Source organism: Nematostella vectensis, chromosome 9, assembly GCF_932526225.1.
Source record: "Nematostella vectensis chromosome 9, jaNemVect1.1, whole genome shotgun sequence".
Taxonomy (NCBI): Eukaryota; Metazoa; Cnidaria; class Anthozoa; order Actiniaria; family Edwardsiidae; genus Nematostella; species Nematostella vectensis.
The window spans coordinates 7,764,410-7,790,834 of NC_064042.1; the positions used below are offsets into that span (position 1 = coordinate 7,764,410).

General features: G+C 46.4%; 1 protein-coding gene across 4 annotated transcripts in view; it reads left to right on the forward strand.

Annotated features, from left to right (window-relative positions):
* Positions 1–23,556, forward strand: part of LOC5503220 (laccase-4) — a 40,226-nt gene extending 16,670 nt beyond the window's left edge. For 2 of the 4 annotated variants that reach the window (XM_048732287.1, XM_048732285.1), the window contains exons 2-10: positions 2,967–3,096; positions 3,421–3,549; positions 4,137–4,246; positions 9,813–9,952; positions 10,451–10,619; positions 17,501–18,212; positions 19,465–19,678; positions 19,963–20,189; positions 23,195–23,556. In XM_048732287.1, the coding sequence (XP_048588244.1) occupies positions 2,967–3,096; positions 3,421–3,549; positions 4,137–4,246; positions 9,813–9,952; positions 10,451–10,619; positions 17,501–18,212; positions 19,465–19,678; positions 19,963–20,189; positions 23,195–23,380 (2,017 nt within the window). In that variant the 3' untranslated portion in view covers positions 23,381–23,556. Of the gene's footprint in view, positions 1–389; positions 854–2,966; positions 3,097–3,420; positions 3,550–4,136; positions 4,247–9,812; positions 9,953–10,450; positions 10,620–17,500; positions 18,213–19,464; positions 19,679–19,962; positions 20,190–23,194 lie in introns of those variants that run through there. The other 2 variants (XM_048732286.1, XM_048732284.1) reach the window with 2 other exon arrangements.
* Positions 23,557–26,425: the final 2,869 nt, after the last annotated feature.

Genomic DNA, 26,425 nt, shown 5'->3' on the forward strand with positions numbered 1-26,425 from the left:
ACATATTCATGCACAAAATACGTATTTGATATGATAAAAAGGCTGTATGTGTAACCCGACACAGGTTCGCAACGCTCATCGTTGGACTACCCGTGATTATCGAAGATGAGAGTTCGGCGCATATTAATCATTACGCTGATTATAATCGGCGAAACTCAAGATGAGTCAGAAGGTCAGGCATTTGCGCTACTGTGCGTATAATAAAGAAAAGGTTCAAGGTCAAAATACAACTAGTGAAAAATCTGGGTGATGTGGTGATTAAATCTACATCCCATCTGTCAGCAAGCCAGGACACTGAAGACACATTTATCAAAATTAATAAAAGATACCAAGCCAAAGATCCGACGATAAGGGTTGATTTAGAAAGCCGTAGGCCGTAATCATTACCAAAAGTTGAGAGTAAAACAGTAGCTAGGCAAGTGACATAACATAACCTAGTTATCAGTGTCAAGCCGCTTGGCATGACATCGCATAATTTAGTTATCAGTGTCAAGCCGTTAATTTCCCGCCTATTTCGTTCACATGCAACCAAGGGTTATGAAGGTTCAACGGACGAATAGCACATGCTCAGATGCGGTCGTGAACTTCGTCCCAAGTGCTTGCAGCGTCCAAATACGGCATTCGTGAGAATGGGTCTCGGGCACATGCTACACTTCGCCTTGCTTGTGATATCTCCGTTTCCCTTGACTTGTTCCAAAGTGTGTTATAAGCCCGTGTGTGAGTTCAGGCTGGTCATACGGACGGCAAGGTCCATGTTACACACTGTCAAGCTACAGGATGGCAGTCACGTGTCCTATACCGTGGGGCTTCGGCCGAACGGCAGCCTTTATCTCATTCCGTCTACATTCACTCGGTGAGACGAATCAATCTCTCAATGATAATTAGTGTGTGTGCTTGATTTGAAATGACGTCCACTAAGTACGACGAATCATTTCTACTAGTTTATTTATTTACTTCTGGATCAGATACCTTCGCCGTCCGTCAGAGTGTTTTTCCGCACAATTCTATCCTAGAAAAATGGAATAAATACCTTTAAGGACATTGTTTACGAGACTGGCAAAGGAACTATTTAAACGGAAATCCCGGTACTAAAAAGTTGCCAGTTTTACCAATCTTGGTGGATAGGTCTTTTATGTGAATAGTTGTTCAAAAAGTATGGTTTACGATTGCATGTTGCGTAATATGGTAAGCTCACCTGCACCCGATTTGAATTTCCCATTTGGTTTTCCAGCTGATAGATATGGATTTATTCTCACTCTTCCTATTTTTTTTAAAAAACGCAATAGAGAATTGATGCAGACAATAAATTAGGCGAGGATAATAACTTGAAATTAGTATAAACAGCTTTACGCCCTGTAGATAAGGGAGAGTTCGCGTAATTCACAAATCTTTGCATGCAGAAAAAAAAGACATTTTGGGTGATATTAATCAGGGAACTGCCTCAATTCTAAATGCACAATGATATTAGATATTGCTATCCGAAGAGCAACAATATTGTGTTTCTTTATTCGTGGAAATATCACCATAGCATTAAGGTCGAGGTCAGTCTACGTGTGTAGACAGTTAACGATCAAAGGACAAAACTCGGAGTGCGCTGCCCGACAAGCCCTGAGGGAAAGAACACTGGATATGATTAGCGTCTAAACTACAGTGTTTTTAAAGTCTTATCATGAGCATTTACTTAAGTATACCTTGTGAAAATGGCCGCTAATCTGCACAATATCATATTCCAGTTCTGCAGATTTTTCGCAGGCTCTTTTGGAAACGCCGTCATCTTCAATGGCTCAAAATATTCCGCACATTTATTTTATTAAAGATCTAACCCACCAGGATATCCATTCCCAGTGGGGAGCCGGCGTGGAGAAGAGAAATGCTATCTATTAGAAAGACCGTTTTTTGTTGTTTAACTTGGCGTGCAAGAACACTAGCATCTCCACTCTCTTTGCAAGGACAATTCTAAAACACGATCTTTTTTAGTTGTATTTACAGGGCTTCTGGGATTACGCGCTTGTGCGGAAGCGCGTAATTTGGCTTTTTCCGCGTAATCCGCGTAGCTGATGTGTTCTTTTAGGGTTGTTACCTCTATATTTCGTGAAAAAAAGAGAGATATTCTTCGTAAGAGTGCGATATTTCGAACTGAATTTCCAAAAACAAATAAAATGACTAGGCGTTCTTTGCTAAACTTTGCAAAATTTTGATTTTTAAAGAAAAAAAATGTATTGCAAAATCCCGCGTAATTTAGCGCGTAATGATTGATTTTCCGCGTAATTTAGCGCGTAATTCAGCCAAGAATCCCGCGTAATTTAGAGTTTTTTTTCGCGTAATTCCAGAAGCCCTGTATTTAGATCATCTGGAGTCCAGCTCTTCTCAGTTTCTGCTGAAAAGGCGGCCCATATAGACTATAATTGAAAAAAAAGCGTTGCACCATCAGTTTTTACTTAACGTTGCCAGAAGTAGTCCGTTTATTCTCATCAATCTCATCATGCTTGCAAAGCATTACGAGTTATTGGAGGGACTTCTGTGTCACTCGATCGTCGGATGTTCGGATGAATAAACGCTACCCTCAAATAAGCGGCTCTCCCGAATAAGCGCCTCGCCTAAATGTCCGATGGAGAGGGGGGCTGTACGTGTAAGACGGCGTGATAAACAAAACTGACTACCCGCCACAGCATTTTGACATTGAAAGCGTGTGGGAGACTATGGGGGGATTTTTACGCCCTGTACGTTGTAAAAAAGCAATGATCTTGAAATAAGTCCATCCCCAGATAAGCGTCTCGCATATATTCATGTCGGCTCGAGTTTCATTCATGAGGTGATTTGCGGAAACGGAACTGCTCTCTAATAAAACTTGGAGCTACGGATCATCAGGCTTCACAACAAGCCCGATAGTAGTCGCCCAGTAGTAAGCGAGCTCGATTTCCACAGCAAGGAGGGTTCGTTAATCATTAACACCCTCTTCTCTACAGCGAAGTGCCCAGTGGCTATGAGGTCCCAGTAGAAGAGGTCCATACTGCTGATGGTACAAAGCCGCGGACCATCTTCACCATCAACGATAAGTTCCCTGGGCCCACTTTGGAGGTGATGGAAGGTGCTGAGGTGAGGCAGTATAACTGAGGAGGGTGGGGTTGGGGATACAACTGAGGAGGGTGGGGTTGGGGATATAAATACAACTGAGGAGGGGTGGGGTTTGGGTGATATGTTTAAAGCTGAGGAAAGGTGGTATGGGGGGTGTGTGATATTTTTAGCTGAGGGATGGTAGAGTGTGGTGATATATGTAACTGAGGAAGGGTGCGGTGGGGGTGATTAGTTCAACTAAGGAAGGGTAGGGGTGATGTGTTCAAAACTAAGGAAGGGTGGAGTGGTGATTATATTTTTAACTAAATTGTGGGGTGGATTTCCAGTCTCTTTACTGTGTTTCAGGTGGTTGTGACGGTTGTCAACGAAATGTCAACAGAAGCGACATCCCTCCACTTTCACGGTATTCACATGACAAACAACCCATGGATGGATGGCGTCCCATACATATCACAGTGCCCGATACTACCAAGGGTAAGCATATCATTTTAATATATATATTTGACATTTAAAACCATCTATCCAGTGTACGAACATGGTTCGGAAACAAAAAATCCAGCCTTATTTCCACCTTAGTAAAAAAACATATTGCCTAATGCTGGAAAAGCATAGTCCATGAATATTGCAAAGAAGTGCCCCCACCCCCACCCCCACCCCCCTCCCACCTGGATCCACAACCCATACCATTTACAGTTAAAGTAGTAAAGTGTAGATGCAATTTGGAAGAAATTTCAGGCAAAGTTTAAACCTGAGTCAAGTATCATTGGAATACAATTTAAAATGTTTCGAAGAAAGCTTAATAAAGTTTTGTATTTCAATTTAATCAATCCGTTCTTAAGAAAAAAAAAGTAAAAAGTTAATCGATAATTGTGAACTCAGCGTTATGCCAGGGGGATGGCCTAGCCCCCCCCCCCCCCCTCCTTTAGCAGCCAAAAATACAGTAAATGTTAAATACAGGAGGAAATGCCTTGGAAGTCCTTTTTGGGCCCCCTCCTGTTAAAAATCCTGGCAACGCAGCTGTATGCTATTACTTGTTTTTTTCATTTCTCCCTGTAACCCAGCAAAGCTTCCAGTACCGATTCGTGGCCGAGCCTGCGGGTACACATTGGTATCATTCGCACATGGACACTCAAAAAGCAAATGGTCTTTACGGAGCTTTCATCGTCCACAGGTGATTACCTTGCTAGTAGTATTAAAGCACGCGCAGGCGGTACAGTCATAGTACGGTCATGGTACAGTCATGGTACGGTCATAGTACGGTCATACTACGGTCATGGTACAGTCATAGTACGGTCATGGTACAGTCATAGTACAGTCATGGTACAGTCATGGTACAGTCATAGTACAGTCATGGTACGGTCATGGTACAGTCATAGTACGGTCATGGTACAGTCATGGTACAGTCATAGTACGGTCATGGTACAGTCATAGTACGGTCATGGTACAGTCATAGTACGGTCATGGTACAGTCATAGTACGGTCATGGTACAGTCATAGTACGGTCATGGTACAGTCATAGTACGGTCATGGTACAGTCATAGTACGGTCATGGTACAGTCATAGTACGGTCATGGTACAGTCATAGTACGGTCATGGTACAGTCATAGTACGGTCATGGTACAGTCATAGTACGGTCATGGTACAGTCATGGTACAGTCATAGTACGGTCATGGTACAGTCATAGTACGGTCATGGTACCGTCATGGTACAGTCATAGTACGGTCATGGTACAGTCATAGTACAGTCATAGTACGGTCATGGTACAGTCATAGTACAGTCATAGTACGGCCATGGTACAGTCATAGTACGGTCATGGTACAGTCATAGTACGGTCATGGTACAGTCATAGTACGGTCATGGTACAGTCATAGTACGGTCATGGTACAGTCATAGTACGGTCATGGTACAGTCATAGTACGGTCATGGTACAGTCATAGTACGGCCATGGTACAGTCATAGTACGGTCATGGTACAGTCATAGTACGGTCATGGTACAGTCATAGTACGGTCATGGTACAGTCATAGTACGGTCATAGTACAGTCATAGTACGGTCATGGTACTGTCATGGTACAGTCATAGTACGGCCATGGTACAGTCATAGTGCGGTCATGGTACAGTCATAGTACGGTCATGGTACAGTCATAGTACGGTCATGGTACAGTCATAGTACGGCCATGGTACAGTCATAGTACGGTCATGGTACAGTCATAGTACGGTCATGGTACAGTCATAGTACGGTCATGGTACAGTCATAGTACGGTCATGGTACAGTCATAGTACGGTCATGGTACAGTCATAGTACGGTCATGGTACAGTCATAGTACGGCCATGGTACAGTCATAGTGCGGTCATGGTACAGTCATAGTACGGTCATAGTACAGCCATAGTACGGTCATGGTACTGTCATGGTACAGTCATAGTACGGTCATAGTACAGTCATGTACAGTCATATTACAGTCATGTACAGTCATATTACAGTCATGGTACAGTCATAGTACGGTCATGGTACAGTCATAGTACGGTCATGGTACAGTCATAGTACGGTCATAGTACAGTCATGTACAGTCATATTACAGTCATGTACAGTCATATTACAGTCATGGTACAGTCATAGTACGGTCATGGTACAGTCATAAGTGCGGTCATGGTACAGTCATGGTACGGTCATGGTACAGTCATAGTACGGCCATGGTACAGTCATAGAACGGCCATGGTACAGTCATAGTACGGTCATGGTACAGTCATAGTACGGCCATGGTACAGTCATAGTACGGTCATGGTACAGTCATAGTACGGTCATGGTACAGTCATAGTACGGTCATGGTACAGTCATAGTACGGTCATGGTACAGTCATAGTACGGCCATGGTACAGTCATAGTGCGGTCATGGTACAGTCATAGTACAGTCATAGTACAGTCATAGTACGGTCATGGTACTGTCATGGTACAGTCATAGTACGGCCATGGTACAGTCATAGTACGGTCATGGTACAGTCATAGTACGGTCATGGTACAGTCATAGTACGGCCATGGTACAGTCATAGTACGGTCATGGTACAGTCATAGTACGGTCATGGTACAGTCATAGTACGGTCATGGTACAGTCATAGTACGGTCATGGTACAGTCATAGTACGGTCATGGTACAGTCATAGTACGGTCATGGTACAGTCATAGTACGGCCATGGTACAGTCATAGTGCGGTCATGGTACAGTCATAGTACGGTCATAGTACAGCCATAGTACGGTCATAGTACAGTCATGTACAGTCATATTACAGTCATGTACAGTCATATTACAGTCATGGTACAGTCATAGTACGGTCATGGTACAGTCATAAGTGCGGTCATGGTACAGTCATGGTACGGTCATGGTACAGTCATGGTACAGTCATGGTACGGTCATAGTACAGTCATGGTACGGCCATGGTACGGTCATGGTACGGCCATGGTACAGTCATAGTACGGCCATGATACAGTCATAGTAAGGCCATGGTACAGTCATAGTACGGTCATGGTACAGTCATAGTACGGTCATGGTACAGTCATAGTACAGTCATGGTACAGTCATGGTACAGTCATAGTACAGTCATGGTACGGTCATGGTACAGTCATAGTACGGTCATGGTACAGTCATGGTACAGTCATAGTACGGTCATGGTACAGTCATAGTACGGTCATGGTACAGTCATAGTACGGTCATGGTACAGTCATAGTACGGTCATGGTACAGTCATAGTACGGTCATGGTACAGTCATAGTACGGTCATGGTACAGTCATAGTACGGTCATGGTACAGTCATAGTACGGTCATGGTACAGTCATAGTACGGTCATGGTACAGTCATAGTACGGTCATGGTACAGTCATAGTACGGTCATGGTACAGTCATGGTACAGTCATAGTACGGTCATGGTACAGTCATAGTACGGTCATGGTACCGTCATGGTACAGTCATAGTACGGTCATGGTACAGTCATAGTACAGTCATAGTACGGTCATGGTACAGTCATAGTACAGTCATAGTACGGCCATGGTACAGTCATAGTACGGTCATGGTACAGTCATAGTACGGTCATGGTACAGTCATAGTACGGTCATGGTACAGTCATAGTACGGTCATGGTACAGTCATAGTACGGTCATGGTACAGTCATAGTACGGTCATGGTACAGTCATAGTACGGCCATGGTACAGTCATAGTACGGTCATGGTACAGTCATAGTACGGTCATGGTACAGTCATAGTACGGTCATGGTACAGTCATAGTACGGTCATAGTACAGTCATAGTACGGTCATGGTACTGTCATGGTACAGTCATAGTACGGCCATGGTACAGTCATAGTGCGGTCATGGTACAGTCATAGTACGGTCATGGTACAGTCATAGTACGGTCATGGTACAGTCATAGTACGGCCATGGTACAGTCATAGTACGGTCATGGTACAGTCATAGTACGGTCATGGTACAGTCATAGTACGGTCATGGTACAGTCATAGTACGGTCATGGTACAGTCATAGTACGGTCATGGTACAGTCATAGTACGGTCATGGTACAGTCATAGTACGGCCATGGTACAGTCATAGTGCGGTCATGGTACAGTCATAGTACGGTCATAGTACAGCCATAGTACGGTCATGGTACTGTCATGGTACAGTCATAGTACGGTCATAGTACAGTCATGTACAGTCATATTACAGTCATGTACAGTCATATTACAGTCATGGTACAGTCATAGTACGGTCATGGTACAGTCATAAGTGCGGTCATGGTACAGTCATGGTACGGTCATGGTACAGTCATAGTACGGCCATGGTACAGTCATAGAACGGCCATGGTTTAGTCATAGTACGGTCATGGTACAGTCATAGTACGGCCATGGTACAGTCATAGTACGGTCATGGTACAGTCATAGTACGGTCATGGTACAGTCATAGTACGGTCATGGTACAGTCATAGTACGGTCATGGTACAGTCATAGTACGGCCATGGTACAGTCATAGTGCGGTCATGGTACAGTCATAGTACAGTCATAGTACAGTCATAGTACGGTCATGGTACTGTCATGGTACAGTCATAGTACGGCCATGGTACAGTCATAGTGCGGTCATGGTACAGTCATAGTACGGTCATGGTACAGTCATAGTACGGTCATGGTACAGTCATAGTACGGCCATGGTACAGTCATAGTACGGTCATGGTACAGTCATAGTACGGTCATGGTACAGTCATAGTACGGTCATGGTACAGTCATAGTACGGTCATGGTACAGTCATAGTACGGTCATGGTACAGTCATAGTACGGTCATGGTACAGTCATAGTACGGCCATGGTACAGTCATAGTGCGGTCATGGTACAGTCATAGTACGGTCATAGTACAGCCATAGTACGGTCATAGTACAGTCATGTACAGTCATATTACAGTCATGTACAGTCATATTACAGTCATGGTACAGTCATAGTACGGTCATGGTACAGTCATAAGTGCGGTCATGGTACAGTCATGGTACGGTCATGGTACAGTCATGGTACAGTCATGGTACGGTCATAGTACAGTCATGGTACGGCCATGGTACGGTCATGGTACGGCCATGGTACAGTCATAGTACGGCCATGATACAGTCATAGTACGGTCATGGTACAGTCATAGTACGGTCATGGTACAGTCATAGTACGGTCATGGTACAGTCACAGTACGGCCATGGTACAGTCATAGTACGGTCATGGTACAGTCACAGTACGGTCATGGTACAGTCATAGTACGGCCATGGTACAGTCATAGAACGGCCATGGTACAGTCATAGTACGGTCATGGTACAGTCATAGTACAATCATGGTACAGTCATGGTACGGTCATAGTACAGTCATAGTACAGTAATGGTACAGTCATAGTACAGTCATAGTACGGTCATGGTACAGTCATAGTACGGTCATAGTACGGTCATGGTACAGTCATAGTACGGCCATGGTAAAGTCATATTACGGTCATGGTACAGTCATAGTACGGCCATGGTACAGTCATAGTACGGCCATGGTACAGTCATGGTACAGTCATAGTACGGTCATGGTACAGTCATATTACGGTCATGGTACAGTCATATTACGGTCATGGTACAGTCATAGTACAGTCATGGTAGGTCATGGTACAGTCATAGTACAGCCATGTTACGATCATGGTACAGTCATAGTACAGTCGTAGTACGGTCATAGTACAGTCATAATACGGCCATGGTACAGTCATAGTACAGCCATGGTACAGTCATAGTACGGTCATGGTACGGTCATGGTACAGTCATAGTACGGTCATAGTACGGTCATGGTACAGTCATAGTACACTCATAGTACGGGTGGGTGGGTGTGTAGGTGGGTGGGTGGGTAGGCGGGTAGGTGGGAGGCAGGCATGCAGGCAGGCAGGCAGGCAGGCAGGCAGGCGGGCGGGCGGGCGGGCGGGAGGGAGGGCGGGCGGGCGGGCGGGCGGGCAGGCAGGCAGGCAGGCAGGCAGGCAGGTAGGTAGATAGATAGATAGATAGATAGATAGATAGATAGATAGATAGATAGATAGATAGATTAACATTAAACTTCCCGTTGCCATCCGTTGATCAGAAATGTGTTAGTTCCCTATTAAACACATATACAGGTTGCGTGACCTTACATTTAAAAGTGCTACTGCGGTACACTCAAAATCGGTAGGGTGTATAAATGCATGGTGATGAAACACGGCGTACTTGTTATACATAGGTCACAGCCAACATTGGCATATGACGTCATCACAATTGCCGACTGGTATCCTGTGACGTCATCAGAAATGCTTCTTGACAGCCCTTTTAATATGCCAATAGGAGGGCCTGGTGAAAGATTTGACAACCCAGCCACGAGAAGTAAGTTGATTATTCCATTAGCTGCTAATTGTCTTTTTATTTTACAGTAATAGAAAATTCGCGACTGGAAAATTCGCCAACACTGAAACTTCGCGGTTAGGTCTTGGACCCCGAGGTTTTATTGCCCCCCCACCCCCCCCCCCCCCCAAAAAAAAAATAACTACAAAATTAATATAAAAATTAAAATACTGACGGTTTAAATCGCGGATTGAACCTTTGGACCCAAGACCCGCGAATTTTCCAACATTTACTGTATTTGCATTTGATTACTTTTTATACAGGGGCTTCACTAGCTTTAGGGAACTGTAAAAGATACGTTCTACCGGAAGTGTAACCTAAAGAGGCCTCCATGTTGCACATCCCCTATGACAACTGATCCTTTTGATAACGTACTCTAGAGCCCATCGATCACATGTATTCTAGTACCTATAGTGCAGTTTGTATGTGAAGGGTTAAAAAAAAATTCATTAAGCAGCTTTATTTGTTTTTGTTCTTCAGCGTTTATTTTTGACGGGACAGAAGTTAGCGCGCTTCAATATTGGTCTACACTGATACACGGCCGTGGGAGGAAGGGGAACAACAAGGGGCCCCTTCATCACTTTGCCGTTAGGCCTGGAACGAGAATTCGTATTCACGTGATCATGGCGGGAGAAGAATATAACTACAGGTTTAATTACCATCCCTTTCCCTTGATGTTCTCTAAATTTCTCGCCTTAATATCTAATCAAATGTATTGTTTGATCCCCTTTGTTTTGTCCCTTGCTCGTGTCCTCCTTGTGTCCCTGGTTCACATTCTCCTCCTCGTGTCCCTGGCTCACATCCTCCTCCTTGTGTCCCTGGCTCACATCCTCCTCCTCGTGTCCCTGGCTCACATCCTCCTCCTCGTGTCCCTGGCTCACTTCCTCCTCCTCGTGTCCCTGTCTCACATCCTCCTCTTCGTGTCCCTGGCTCACTTCCTCCTCCTCGTGTCCCTGGCTCACATCCTCCTCTTCGTGTCCCTGGCTCACATCCTCCTCCTCGTGTCCCTGGCTCACTTCCTCCTCCTTGTGTCCCTGGCTCACATCCTCCTCCTCGTGTCCCTGGCTCACATCCTCCTCCTCGTGTCCCTGGCTCACATCCTCCTCCTCGTGTCCCTGGCTCACATCCTCCTCCTCGTATCCCTGGCTCACATCCTCTTCCTTGTGTCCCTGTCTCACATCCTCCTCCTCGTGTCCCTGGCTCACATCCTCCTCCTCGTGTCCCTGGCTCACATCCTCCTCCTCGTGTCCCTGGCTCACTTCCTCCTCCTCGTGTCCCTGGCTCACTTCCTCCTCCTCGTGTCCCTGGCTCACATCCTCCTCCTCGTGTCCGTGGCTCACATCCTCCTCCTCGTGTCCGTGGCTCACATCCTCCTCCTTGTGTCCGTGGCTCACATCCTCCTCCTCGTGTCCCTGGCTCACATCGTCCTCCTCGTGTCCCTGGCTCACTTCCTACTCCTTTTGTCCCTGGCTCACGTTTTCTTCCTTGTGTCCGTGGCTCACATCCTCCTCCACGTGTCCCTGTCTCACATCCTCCTCCTTGTGTCCCTGTCTCACATCCTCCTCCTCGTGTCCGTGGGTCACATCCTCCTCCTCGTGTCCCTGGCTCACATCCTCCTCCTCGTGTCCCTGGCTCACTTCCTCCTCCTCGTGTCCGTGGCTCACATCCTCCTCCTCGTGTCCGTGGCTCACATCCTCCTCCTCGTGTCCCTGTCTCACATCCTCCTCCTTGTGTCCCTGTCTCACATCCTCCTCCTCGTGTCCCTGGCTCACATCCTCCTCCTCGTGTCCCTGGCTCACATCCTCCTCCTCGTGTCCCTGGCTCACGTTCTCTTCCTTGTGTCCGTGGCTCACATCCTCCTCCTTGTGTCCCTGTCTCACATCCTCCTCCTCGTGTCCGTGGCTCACATCCTCCTCCTCGTGTCCGTGGCTCACATCCTCCTCCTCGTGTCCGTGGCTCACATCCTCCTCCTCGTGTCCCTTGCTCACATCCTCCTCCTCGTATCCCTGGCACACATCCTCCTCCTTGTGTCCCTGGCTCACTTCCTCCTCCTTGTGTCCCTGTCTCACATCCTCCTCCTTGTGTCCCTGTCTCACATATTCCTCCTCGTGTCCCTGGCTCACATCCTCCTCCTTGTGTCCCTGGCTCACGTTCTCTTCCTTGTGTCCGTGGCTCACTTCCTCCTCCTTGTGTCCCTGTCTCACATCCTCCTCCTCGTGTCCCTGGCTCACATCCTCCTCCTCGTATCCCTGGCTCACTTCCTCCTCCTCGTGTCCCTGGCTCACATCCTCCTCCTCGTATCCCTGGCTCACTTCCTCCTCCTCGTGTCCCTGGCTCACATCCTCCTCCTTGTGTCCCTGGCTCACATCCTCTTTTTCGTGTCCCTGGCTCACATCCTCCTCCTCGTGTCCCTGGCTCACATCCTCCTCCTCGTGTCCCTGTCTCACATCCTCCTCCTTGTGTCCCTGTCTCACATCCTCCTCCTCGTGTCCCTGGCTCACATCCTCCTCGTGTCCCTGGCTCACATGCTCCTCCTTGTGTCCGTGGCTCACATCCTCCTCCTCGTGTCCCTGTCTCACATCCTCCTCCTTGTGTCCCTGTCTCACATCCTCCTCCTCGTGTCCCTGGCTCACATCCTCCTCGTGTCCCTGGCTCACATGCTCCTCCTTGTGTCCGTGGCTCACATCCTCCTCCTCGTGTCAATGTCTCACATCCTCCTCCTCGTGTCCCTGGCTCACATCCTCCTCCTCGTATCTCTGGCACACATCCTCCTCCTCGTATCCCTGGCTCACATCCTCTTCCTTGTGTCCCTGTCTCACATCCTCCTCCTCGTGTCCCTGGCTCACATCCTCCTCCTTGTCCTTGTGTCCCTGGCTCACATCCTCCTCCTCGTGTCCCTGGCTCACATCCTCTTCCTTGTGTCCCTGGCTCACATCCTCCTCCTTGTGTCCCTGTCTCACATCCTCCTCCTCGTGTCCCTGTCTCACATCCTCCTCCTTGTGTCCCTGGCTCACGTTCTCTTCCTTGTCTCCCTGGCTCAAATCCTCCTCCTTGTGTCCCTGGCTCACATCCTCCTCCTTGTGTCCCTGGCTCACATCCTCTTTTTCGTGTCCCTGGCTCACATCCTCCTCCTCGTGTCCCTGGCTCACATCCTCCTCCTCGTGTCCCTGTCTCACATCCTCCTCCTTGTGTCCCAGTCTCACATCCTCCTCCTCGTGTCCCTGGCTCACATTCTCCTCGTGTCCCTGGCTCACATGCTCCTCCTTGTGTCCGTGGCTCACATCCTCCTCCTCGTGTCAATGTCTCACATCCTCCTCCTCGTGTCCCTGGCTCACATCCTCCTCCTCGTATCTCTGGCACACATCCTCCTCTTCGTATCCCTGGCTCACATCCTCTTCCTTGTGTCCCTGGCTCACATCCTCCTCCTCGTGTCCCTGGCTCACATCCTCTTCCTTGTGTTCCTTGCTCACATCCTCCTCCTTGTGTCCGTGGCTCACATCCTCCTCCTTTTGTCCCTGGCTCACATCCTCCTCCTCGTGTCCCTGTCTCACATCCTTTTCCTTGTGTCCCTGGCTCACATCCTCCTCCTCGTGTCCCTGTCTCACACCCTCCTCCTCGTGTCCCTGTCTCACATCCTCCTCCTCGTGTCTCTGTCTCACATCCTTTTCCTCGTGTCCCTGGCTCACTTCCTACTCCTTTTGTCCCTGGCTCACGTTCTCTTCCTTGTGTCCCTGTCTCACATCCTCCTCCTCGTGTCCCTGGCTCACATCCTCCTCCTCGTGTCCGTGGCTCACATCCTCCTCCTTGTGTCCCTGTCTCACATCCTCCTCCTCGTGTCCCTGTCTCACATCCTCCTCCTCGTGTCCCTGTCTCACATCCTCCTCCTCGTGTCCCTGGCTCACATCCTCCTCCTCGTGTCCGTGGCTCACATCCTCCTCCTCGTGTCCCTGGCTCACATCCTCCTCCTTGTGTCCCTGGCTCACATCCTCCTCCTCGTGTCCCTGGCTCACATCCTCCTCCTTGTGTCCCTGGCTCACATCCTCTTTTTCGTGTCCCTAGCTCACATCCTCCTCCTCGTGTCCCTGGCTCACATCCTCCTCCTTGTATCCGTGGCTCACATCCTCCTCCTCGTGTCCGTGGCTCACATCCTCCTCCTTGTGTCCCTGGCTCACATCCTCTTTTTCGTGTCCCTGGCTCACATCCTCCTCCTCGTGTCCCTGGCTCACATCCTCCTCCTCGTGTCCCTGTCTCACATCCTCCTCCTTGTGTCCCAGTCTCACATCCTCCTCCTCGTGTCCCTGGCTCACATTCTCCTCGTGTCCCTGGCTCACATGCTCCTCCTTGTGTCCGTGGCTCACATCCTCCTCCTTGTGTCCCTGTCTCACATCCTCCTCCTCGTGTCCCTGGCTCACATCCTCCTCCTCGTATCCCTGGCTCACTTCCTCCTCCTCGTGTCCCTGGCTCACATCCTCCTCCTTGTGTCCCTGTCTCACATCCTCCTCCTCGTGTCCCTGGCTCACATCCTCCTCGTGTCCCTGGCTCACATGCTCCTCCTTGTGTCCGTGGCTCACATCCTCCTCCTCGTGTCAATGTCTCACATCCTCCTCCTCGTGTCCCTGGCTCACATCCTCCTTCTCGTATCTCTGGCACACATCCTCCTCCTCGTATCCCTGGCTCACATCCTCTTCCTTGTGTCCCTGGCTCACATCCTCCTCCTCGTGTCCCTGGCTCACATCCTCCTCCTCGTGTCCCTGGCTCACATCCTCCTCCTTGTGTCCCTGGCTCACATCCTCCTCCTCGTGTCCCTGGCTCACATCCTCTTCCTTGTGTCCCTGGCTCACATCCTCCTCCTCGTGTCCCTGTCTCACACCCTCCTCCTCGTGTCCCTGGCTCACATCCTCCTCGTGTCCCTGGCTCACATGCTCCTCCTTGTGTCCGTGGCTCACATCCTCCTCCTCGTGTCAATGTCTCACATCCTCCTCCTCGTGTCCCTGGCTCACATCCTCCTTCTCGTATCTCTGGCACACATCCTCCTCCTCGTATCCCTGGCTCACATCCTCCTCCTTGTGTCCCTGGCTCACATCCTCTTTTTCGTGTCCCTAGCTCACATCCTCCTCCTCGTGTCCCTGGCTCACATCCTCCTCCTTGTATCCGTGGCTCACATCCTCCTCCTCGTGTCCGTGGCTCACATCCTCCTCCTTGTGTCCCTGGCTCACATCCTCTTTTTCGTGTCCCTGGCTCACATCCTCCTCCTCGTGTCCCTGGCTCACATCCTCCTCCTCGTGTCCCTGTCTCACATCCTCCTCCTCGTGTCCCTGGCTCACATCCTCCTCGTGTCCCTGGCTCACATGCTCCTCCTTGTGTCCGTAGCTCACATCCTCCTCCTCGTGTCAATGTCTCACATCCTCCTCCTCGTGTCCCTGGCTCACATCCTTCTCCTCGTATCTCTGGCACACATCCTCCTCCTCGTATCCCTGGCTCACATCCTCTTCCTTGTGTCCCTGGCTCACATCCTCCTCCTCGTGTCCCTGGCTCACATCCTCTTCCTTGTGTTCCTTGCTCACATCCTCCTCCTTGTGTCCGTGGCTCACATCCTCCTCCTTGTGTCCCTGGCTCACATCCTCCTTCTCGTGTCCCTGTCTCACATCCTTTTCCTTGTGTCCCTGGCTCACATCCTCCTCCTCGTGTCCCTGTCTCACACCCTCCTCCTCGTGTCCCTGTCTCACATCCTTTTCCTCGTGTCCCTGGCTCACTTCCTACTCCTTTTGTCCCTGGCTCACGTTCTCTTCCTTGTGTCCCTGTCTCACATCCTCCTCCTCGTGTCCCTGGCTCACATCCTCCTCCTCGTGTCCGTGGCTCACATCCTCCTCCTTGTGTCCCTGTCTCACATCCTCCTCCTCGTGTCCCTGTCTCACATCCTCCTCCTTGTGTCCCTGTCTCACATCCTCCTCCTCGTGTCCCTGGCTCACATCCTCCTCCTTGTCCTTGTGTCCCTGGCTCACATCCTCCTCCTCGTGTCCCTGGCTCACATCCTCTTCCTTGTGTCCCTGGCTCACATCCTCCTCCTTGTGTCCCTGTCTCACATCCTCCTCCTCGTGTCCCTGTCTCACATCCTCCTCCTTGTGTCCCTGGCTCACGTTCTCTTCCTTGTCTCCCTGGCTCAAATCCTCCTCCTTGTGTCCCTGGCTCACATCCTCCTCCTCGTGTCCGTGGCTCACATCCTCCTCCTCGTGTCCCTGGCTCACATCCTCCTCCTTGTGTCCCTGGCTCACATCCTCCTCCTCGTGTCCCTGGCTCACATCCTCCTCCTTGTGTCCCTGTCTCACATCCTCCTCCTTGTGTCCCTGTCTCACATCCTCCTCCTCGTGTCCCTGGCTCACATCCTCCTCCTTGTGTCCCTGGCTCACGTTCTCTTCCTTGTCTCCCTGGCTCAAATCCTCCTCCTTGTGTCCCTGGCTCACATCCTCCTCCTCGTGTCCCTGGCTCACATCCTCTTCCTTGTGTCCCTGGCTCACATCCTTCTCCTTGTGTCCCTGGCTCACATCCTCTTCCTCGTGTCCGTGGCTCACATCCTCCTCCTCGTGTCCCTGGCTCACATCCTCCTCCTCGTGTCCCTGGCTCACTTCCTCCTCCTCGTGTCCCTGTCTCACATCCTCCTCCTCGTGTCCCTGGCTCACATCCTCTTCCTTGTGTCCCTGGCTCACATCCTTCTCCTTGTGTCCCTGGCTCACATCCTCTTCCTCGTGTCCGTGGCTCACATCCTCCTCCTTGTGTCCCTGTCTCACATCCTCCTCCTCGTGTCCCTGGCTCACATCCTCCTCGTGTCCCTGGCTCACATGCTCCTCCTTGTGTCCGTGGCTCACATCCTCCTCCTCGTGTCAATGTCTCACATCCTCCTCCTCGTGTCCCTGGCTCACATCCTCATCCTCGTATCTCTGGCACACATCCTCCTCCTCGTGTCCCTTGCTCACATCCTCCTCCTCGTGTCCCTGGCTCACATCCTCCTCCTCGTGTCCCTGGCTCACATCCTCCTCCTTGTGTCCCTGGCTCACATCCTCTTTTTCGTGTCCCTGGCTCACATCCTCCTCCTCGTGTCCCTGGCTCACATCCTCCTCCTTGTATCCGTGGCTCACATCCTCCTCCTCGTGTCCGTGGCTCACATCCTCCTCCTTGTGTCCCTGTCTCACATCCTCCTCCTCGTGTCCCTGGCTCACATCCTCCTCGTGTCCCTGGCTCACATGCTCCTCCTTGTGTCCGTGGCTCACATCCTCCTCCTCGTGTCAATGTCTCACATCCTCCTCCTCGTGTCCCTGGCTCACATCCTCATCCTCGTATCTCTGGCACACATCCTCCTCCTCGTGTCCCTGGCTCACATCCTCCTCCTCGTGTCCCTGGCTCACATCCTCCTCCTCGTGTCCCTGGCTCACATCCTCCTCCTTGTGTCCGTGGCTCACATCCTCCTCCTTGTGTCCCTGGCTCACATCCTCCTCCTCGTGTCCCTGGCTCACATCCTTCTCCTTGTGTCGATAGGTTTTCCGTCGATCAGCACAATTTGACAGTAATTGAAATGGACGGCCATCGCGTAGAGCCAGTCACAGTTGATTCGGTTCTAGGCTTTCATGGCGAGTCTTTCGTGGTCGAGCTCTCCGCTGACAAGCCCATAGGCTCATACTGGATCCGTGCCACTGTAATTCGTACCGGATCCTCTCCGAACCCAATGCCCGATGGGAAATCCGACGAAGGCTTAGCCGTACTTCGATATGAAGGCCACGATGCAGAACAAGAGCCTCATTCAACACCCGTAGAATGCAGCCAAAAGATACCTTGTCTTGTCCTCAACTGTCCTTGGGTACTCTACCATGAGCTCTGGTACCCAAACCAAAAGTGTATACACGTAACTCAGCTAAAGATTGACACAGCATTCCACGACCCAGAAGAGATTGAACCCGGAGAAGACATCTTCGAGGTTTTTCTCAACTTTGGGTTCTCGATTGGATCTTCTATAAACATGCGCAAGAATGTGATGCCACGTGCCCCATTATTCCAGAAGCAGTCCACGTGGGGGACCACGCCCTGTCCAGAACAGTGCTCTGTGCATGGTTGCCGCTGTACGCACGTGATTAACATTCCTGCCAATAGGACGGTCCAATTGGTGATGACGTCTTACGGGCTTGTCAATCCCCGTGATATGCGTCACAGCTCAATGCACCACCCTGTACACATTCACGGGTACAGCTTTCAGGTGTGTTAAGACAGTAACGCCTCATACACACATTCACGGGTACGTCTTTCACGTGTGTTAACAACATATTAAAGCCTCATACACACATTCACGGGTACGGCTTTCAGGTGTGTTAAGATAGTAAAGCCTCATACACACATTCACGGGTACGGCTTTCAGGTGTGTTTAGACAGTAAAGCCTCATTCACACATTCACGGGTACGGCTTTCAGGTGTGTCAAGTTAGTAAAGCCTCATACACACATTCACGGGTACGGCTTTCAGGTTTGTTAAGACAGTAAAGCCTCATACACACATTCAAGGGCACGGCTTTCAGGTGTGTTTAGACAGTAAAGCCTGATACACACATTCAAGGGTACGGCTTTAAGAAGTTTTAAGTACAGTAATGCCTCATACACACATTCAAGGGCAAGGCTTTCAGGTGTGTTTAGACAGTAAAGCCTCATACACACATTCAAGGGTACGGCTTTAAGGAGTTTTAAGTACAGTAAAGCCTCATATAAACACGCAACACCCTGTGCACATGCACGGTTATAGCTTCCAGTTGTGTTAAACAACAGTAATATGATGATCACGTCGGATCCTTTTGTTTTCTGAGGGACGATTACTGGCGAAATTCCCTCGAAAACAATAGATGGTTCTAAATTTCCCTTATGCATTAATGATGAGTGAGATTTAGTTTCTGAATTTACCGGTCCCGGCGTCGGAACTAATCTAGGAACTAATCATAACTAATCATCCCTCAGTTGCGGGGACATTTAATCACTAATTTCCCCGTGTGCCATGCTATAACTTATAATAAAGCCTCATATAAACAACTCCTTTTACCACCCTGTACACATGGTACTGCTTTAAGTACTATAAAGCCTCATACAAACACCCTGTACACATGCACGGGTTTAGCTTGAAATTAGTACAAACAGTTTGATGTAGGGTATTACATGTTTATGTGAAGTCTTACAATGTTAAGCACTGTAAGGCTTCATATAAACATGTAATACCCTGAACAGTAAAGGCTTATACGAACAGTGTTACTGGGAAGGAAGCGTGGCATAACCAAGCATTGCTTTTTATCGGTCAGTTGTCGCGTGATTCTTTTCCATCGCTTACTTTCTCTGGAGAGTCCCAATCTATCACGGATTTTACATTATTGTTTTAAAATAATATTTAGAACAATCCATACATGCGCTGATTTGGTAGCAGGCATGTTGATTATTATTTGCAATGCTTGAATTTCTTTCTTACGCACTTAGATCATGAAAATCGGGTATCCTGTTGTAAACCAAACCACAGGCAGACCAATCAGACGTAACCCGGACATTGCATGTGAAAACGAAATCTGCAGTCGGACTCGGTGGAAGACTAGACCAAGATCGGCGTTGCTAAGCGACCGGCCAATTGTCAAAAATGTAGTTAATGTCCCAGCTTATGGGTACGCTGTGCTGCGTTTCAAAAGCAACAACCCAGGTAACAGACATTTCAACCAAATTTGTGCCAAATTTGGGACTCCTACGCTTCCATACGGTGTTTGATACATAGCCTTAGTGTCTAGCGATTGTTACATGTTGGTAAGCGCGTACATGAGGGGATTCCCTTGGCCGCCAAAAAGTGGTTCATTTATTATTATGGGAGTGTCGCAAACACTATCTTTTTTTCCATATGACACACTCTGCACGAACCCTTATTTACGCGTCTGTTGTTGAGTCAGGATCACAGTTTGCCAGGTTTGTGCATTCCGGAATATTTTTCAGGGTATTGGTTACTGCATTGCCACCAGATGCTTCACCTTAGTGAAGGCATGTCACTCACATTAAACATCACGGAGAAGGGACTGCCACCTCCACCTGCGGGTTTCCCGACCTGTGGCGACTATAGCGTTGGCAAGGATGAGTTCCACTCTATGTTGGTGAAGAACAGGGAATGCATGGGAAGCACCAGGTGTAATTACCAGCAAGATGGAGCGTGTGACGGACAACAGGTAAATAACCTCACCTCCCCTCAACCCCACCCCACCTCAGTTCAACTCCACCTCACCTCATCCCACCTCACCTTATCCCACCTTACCTCACCTAACCTCACTTCACCTTACCTCACCTCGCCTCGCCTCACCTCACCTCACCTCACCTCACCTCACCTCACCTCACCTCACCTCACCTCACCTCACCTCACCTCACCTCACCTCACCTCACCTCACCTCACCTCACCTCACCTCACCTCACCTCACCTCACCTCACCTCACCTCACCTCACCTCACCTCACCTCACCTTACCTCACCTCGCCTCGCCTCACCTCACCTCATTCTCACTTTACCTTTCCTCAACTTACCTAATCCCCCTCCCCTTTCTAACCTTGTTAACCACACTTACCTTATATTTGAAATGCAACTCATGGTTATTACATAACAACTCCCATCTCCCCCCTTTCTAACCTTACTAGATATATTTAGGCACAGCCGAAAAGCGGAGCCCCAGATTTGATTGAATTTCGATTCGTATAGTCAGAAGAAAATCCCTAAGCAGTTTTTATGTAAAAAGCAGAATGTTATTTTTAGGTTAATGATTCTCTGTTTTAATACATAAAAGGAGAAATAATTTCATTTTCCCCAGCATTTTTTGGCTTTCCCGTTTTATGCCTTTGATCTTGTCCCTCGGGAGGGACATGGACAATATTTCCGAATTTACTAAGAAACCTAGAGGGCTTAAAATTTCCTTCACTTAAATTTATGGCATATTGTTCACAACGCCTTTTTGGTCTTTTAAAGCTTCCCTTTAAAATTATATAATTAATTGTCATTGATGAACTCTTAGTTGGCTCACGGGGGTTTACCTTTGATCTAGCATACGGTTGATGTAACAAAGGCTGTCTGATTTTCAACCATAGCTAAAAAGGGTCTTCACTAACCTTTTTGGAGCACAGCAACATGCACCATGTGGTTTAACAGATTTTAACCAAGGCGCTTCGCACATTTTTAGCCGCTTTTTAACAATAAGGGACTATGAGTCACATTGCAGTTTGATGACTCTTGTCATAGAGAACTTATTTACCAAGTATTTTCTTGTTTAATAACAATCATTAGTCATATGTTTACATTTTGATTCGATTGACGCTTTGCTTAAAAGCTGGTAAAACAACTCTTCACAAACGAAACAGCTTACACTATCATATAAATGGCATTTTCCTTCTTCAGGCGGAGTACCAAAAGTGATGTTTCTAGCTTTAAAGAGGGTTAGGGGTATCTTTCGCTGCTTTTCTACCTTCTCTCTCCGTGTCTCACCACCATGATTTATTGCAAAAATGAAATTTAGAATAAAAATCATGCTCGATCATTAGCATAAAATCTCTAGGACGTGAATAAAATTATTTTGAGCGTTTTCTTTGTTTTCATTTTCTAAATTGTCCCTCATCCTAAAGAGTAGTGTTCACGCATAAAAACAAATCTTCATTCAGCACAAATAAACAAAATTTTGGAGAAAAAAAAAGAGGGAAATTTATTTTTAACGAAGTTGCCATGCTGGAATGCACGGTCACTTGTTAATTTTGTTCTTTTGCTATTTACGCACGCTTCTACGGCTAGAACAAAGATTTAGTCGAGAACGAGTAAATGGTACACTTTTTAATTTACCCTCCTATTTTGTAACTCATTAGAATCTGTAGCGCATCTTTCACACACCGACAGTTTATTAGTTGGAGATTCATATATGGTAAATGATTTTCATAAAACGAGCCTATGACTAGGTGTACCAAAAATGTTTTTAGAAGCAAACATAGTTCTTGGCTGTTGTTGTATGTCTTTGCTTTGACGTATTGCTCTTAATAAAGGGTGCTACGGAAATCAGACCTCCCAGAAAAAAAATCCTGAAGGAATTCTTATCAAACGTCCAATACAAATTTTCTAGCGACTTTCACGCCTTTTCAAAATATTAAGAGTATAATTACATGCTACATTACATATAGCCATGCAAGCTCGTAATCGTATAATAATTTCAAAACCAGGTGAAAATATGCGCTCAGAGTTCACTCAGATTTAGTAAAAATAACAGTTTTAGCTATGCTGTGAGTCTAGGCTTTTAACTTTACTTATGACTGTGAAATTAAGTGAGTTAGAACTTTTCTCATGTGAGTTTATTTTCTTCAAAATATCGCTAAAATCTGATTCTATTAGGAAGTTGATTTGCTAACATGAGATAAGTTGACCCTTATACTTTATTGTCGTGATATTTTTTTGTTTCAAAAGTATATCAGGCGAGCATACTATACCCTGGTTCCAGAGCCTCGAACGTCTCGCTGGCCACTAAATAGAGAGATGTTCGAGTCGCTGGCCACTAAATAGAGAGACGTTCGAGGCTCTGGAACCAGGGTAAAATGAAATAAAACTTCGCAAAACATCGCCTTCGTCAAGGAGTGAGCTATTGTCATGACAAATGGCAGAAAATGGCGTCGCATGGAATCGAGGACGCCAGACAGTGACCACCGTGACCACGGGAACTTTATCGTATAGCTATACCACTTTTCTATGACTATGGGGCTCCGCAGGGGCTCTGCTATGACTATGGGGTTTCGCAGAAACGTGCTATAGACAAAAGAATAAAGCATAAGTGAACTAGTGGAGGTTCTAATCGATCTGTGTCATAAATCTAAAAGTCAAACATTTTGTAGCCAAATCCGATAAAAAACGTGGCAGTCAAATGGCAAAAAATTTTTTCCTTTTTCCATTGGGGGTGGTCAGATTTTTATCAGAAATCTTACCCCCTCCAAACCCCCAACCCGGAAAAATTAGGTCCACTGTTTTTGGATGTCGCACTCCCCCAAGAAAAATCCTTGGTACGGGCCTGCATCTCCCTCTTTCCTTACCTCTATTAACCTAGCTAACTTCTATGTGAAATGCAAATAATGGCCATAACAAATGCTACCTCTTATAAAATAATCGAATCCATCTAGTACTTCTTATTTTATTTCATTTCATCGATCTCTTCTTCTCGTCAGAAGCCAGAACCATACCCCCATAAAGACCACATCACCTGTACGCATCTACTAGTGACGGGATTCCTGTGTACAACATGCGGTGTACTGATCACCTCAGCCTGTGTACGCGTCATGCTTCTTATGCGCAACAGGCGATGGGTGATACCGCTGAGACGCCGATGCGACGAGGAATCAAAAAAGAAGTAGACTGAGGCCTGGTTGAGCGATGTTTCGTGAAAACGCGAAACATATCACTGCTTCGACGCTGGCAGCAAGCATCAAATGTAATATACACTATATAGAGATAACTCGTCACCTGTTTAACTCGAATCCTCTGTAACTCGAACCCCAGCTAAATAGAACATAAAACAATTTTCCTTGGATTTGTTTTGTATTTATATTTTACTTTAACATGAATTCTTCCGCATTTTCATCCCCATAACTAGACCTTTTTAGAAAGTGTTAGATGTTTCTTTTGTATTGTATTTCCCAATTTTTTTTGCTAGGCTTATTCACCCAATGTTTCACGCCCGACCGCCCAAAATTGGCAGTTTTCTATTGCAGAATAACATGACGGCGCATACCCAGTCTGCAAATCCTGGCTGTGCGACTGATAAAACAGCCATAAAAATGTAATCAAAAGTTAAAAAAAAACTGAGCTCACCGGCCGAGAATTGAACCTTCCAGGACATATAAAGAGGAAAAATAGACCATACCTTCAGACATTCGCTAAAACGTCGTATGGCAGCTTGAAGCTTTACAGCTAGGCTGGAGAATTTGGCCCCAAGCACCGTTATCAAGCGATAGCAGAACAATGCTAAGGTACCCGACACAGCCGCGCATTGGTAGGCAATAACCAGGTTCCTAGATCTGTCTTATCAGGGTACGCCACGCATAGCTCGCTGAAGATTTACGTGAAAATATTGTTTTGTTTTAAGCGTTTCTTGGGAATTAGGCTGTTGTTATGGCAGCATGCTGTGACCAGGGCCTGTACGGCCACATAACACCTTTTATTCTCAGAGACAACGCAACTAAACGGAGTTATGAAATGCACGCGACCTAAAGATGTTTTATGGTCAGATTTTGGAAATACTGGTAAGTTAAGGGAGGGAACGGGCGTAGTTTGTCGCGATCTCCAGCGGCCGTGTTCTGGCTGACATTTGTATAAGTACTAATTCGTGTCTTGCCATGCTGTTACCATATCTATTTTTTTTAATATCATTTTCAATATCTTTCTGTTTAATGTTAGCACATTTATTTATCGTCATAAGGGCCCTTTTCATGTCATTTTCAATATCTTTCTGTTTAATTTTAGCACATTTATTCATCGTCTTGAGGGCCCTTTTCATGTCATTTTCAATATCTTTCTGTTTAATTTTAGCACATTTTTTCATTGTCATGAGGGCCCTTTTCTTGTCATTTTCAATATCTTTCTGTTTAATTTTAGCACATTTATTCATCGTCATAAGAGCCCTTTTCTTGTCATTTTCAATATCTTTCTGTTTAATTTTAGCACATTTATTCATCGTCATAAGGGCCCTTTTCATGTCATTTTCAATATCTTTCTGTTTAATTTTAACACATTTATTCATCGTCATAAGAGCCCTTTTCTTGTCATTTTCAATATCTTTCTGTTTAATTTTAGCACATTTATTCATCGTCATAAGGGCCCTTTTCATGTAATTTTCAATATCTTTCTGTTTAATTTTAGCACATTTATTCATAGTCATAAGGGCCCTTTTCTTGTCATTTTTAATATCTTTCTGTTTAATTTTAGCACATTTATTCATCGTCACAAGGGCCCTTTTTTGTCATTTTCAATATTTTTCTGTTAAATTTTAGCACATTTATTCATCGTCATGAGGGCCCTTTTCTTGTCATTTTCAATATCTTTCTGTTTAATTTTAGCACATTTATTCATCGTCACAAGGGCCCTTTTCTTGTCATTTTCAATATTTTTCTGTTTAATTTTAGCACATTTATTCATCGTCATGAGGGCCCTTTTCTTGTCATTTTCAATATCTTCTGTTTAATTTTAGCACATTTATTCATCGTCACAAGGGCCCTTTTTTGTCATTTTCAATATTTTTCTGTTAAATTTTAGCACATTTATTCATCGTCATGAGGGCCCTTTTCTTGTCATTTTCAATATCTTTCTGTTTAATTTTAGCACATTTATTCATCGTCACAAGGGCCCTTTTCTTGTCATTTTCAATATTTTTCTGTTTAATTTTAGCACATTTATTCATCGTCATGAGGGCCCTTTTCTTGTCATTTTCAATATCTTCTGTTTAATTTTAGCACATTTATTCATCGTCACAAGGGCCCTTTTTTGTCATTTTCAATATTTTTCTGTTAAATTTTAGCACATTTATTCATCGTCATGAGGGCCCTTTTCTTGTCATTTTCAATATCTTTCTGTTTAATTTTAGCACATTTATTCATCGTCATTTTGGCCCTTTTCTTGTCATTTTCAATATCTTTCTGTTTAATTTTAGCACCTTTTTTCATCGTCACAAGGGCCCTTTTCTTGTCATTTTCAATATCTTTCTGTTTAATTTTAGCACATTTATTCATCGTCACAAGGGCCCTTTTTTGTCATTTTCAATATTTTTCTGTTTAATTTTAGCACATCTATTCATCGTCACAAGGGCCCTTTTCTTGTCATTTTCAATATCTTTCTCTTTAATTTTAGCACATTTATTCATCGTCACAAGGGCCCTTTTCTTGTCATTTTCAATATCTTTCTGTTTAATTTTAGCACATTTATTCAACGTCTTTTTGGCCCTTTTCTTGTCATTTTCAATATCTTTCTGTTTAATTTTAGCACATTTATTCATCGTCATAAGGGCCCTTTTCATGTCATTTTCAATATCTTTCTGTTTAATTTTAGCACATTTATTCATCGTCATATGTTCCCTTTTCTTGTCATTTTCAATATCTTTCTGTTCAATTTTAGCACATTTATTCATCGTCATAAGGGCCCTTTTTTGTCATTTTCAATATCTTTCTGTTTAATTTTAGCACATTTATTCATCGTCACGAGGGCCCTTTTCATGTCATTGTCAATATCTTTCTGTTTAATTTTAGCACATTTATTCATCGTCATAAGGGCCCTTTTCTTGTCATTTTCAATATCTTTCTGTTTCATTTTAGCACATTTATTCACCGTCATGAGGGTCCTTTTCATGCAGGGCCCGTAGCCAGGATTTTGAGCGGGGTGGTTTGTCCGGTGTACCCATCTCCTCGCCT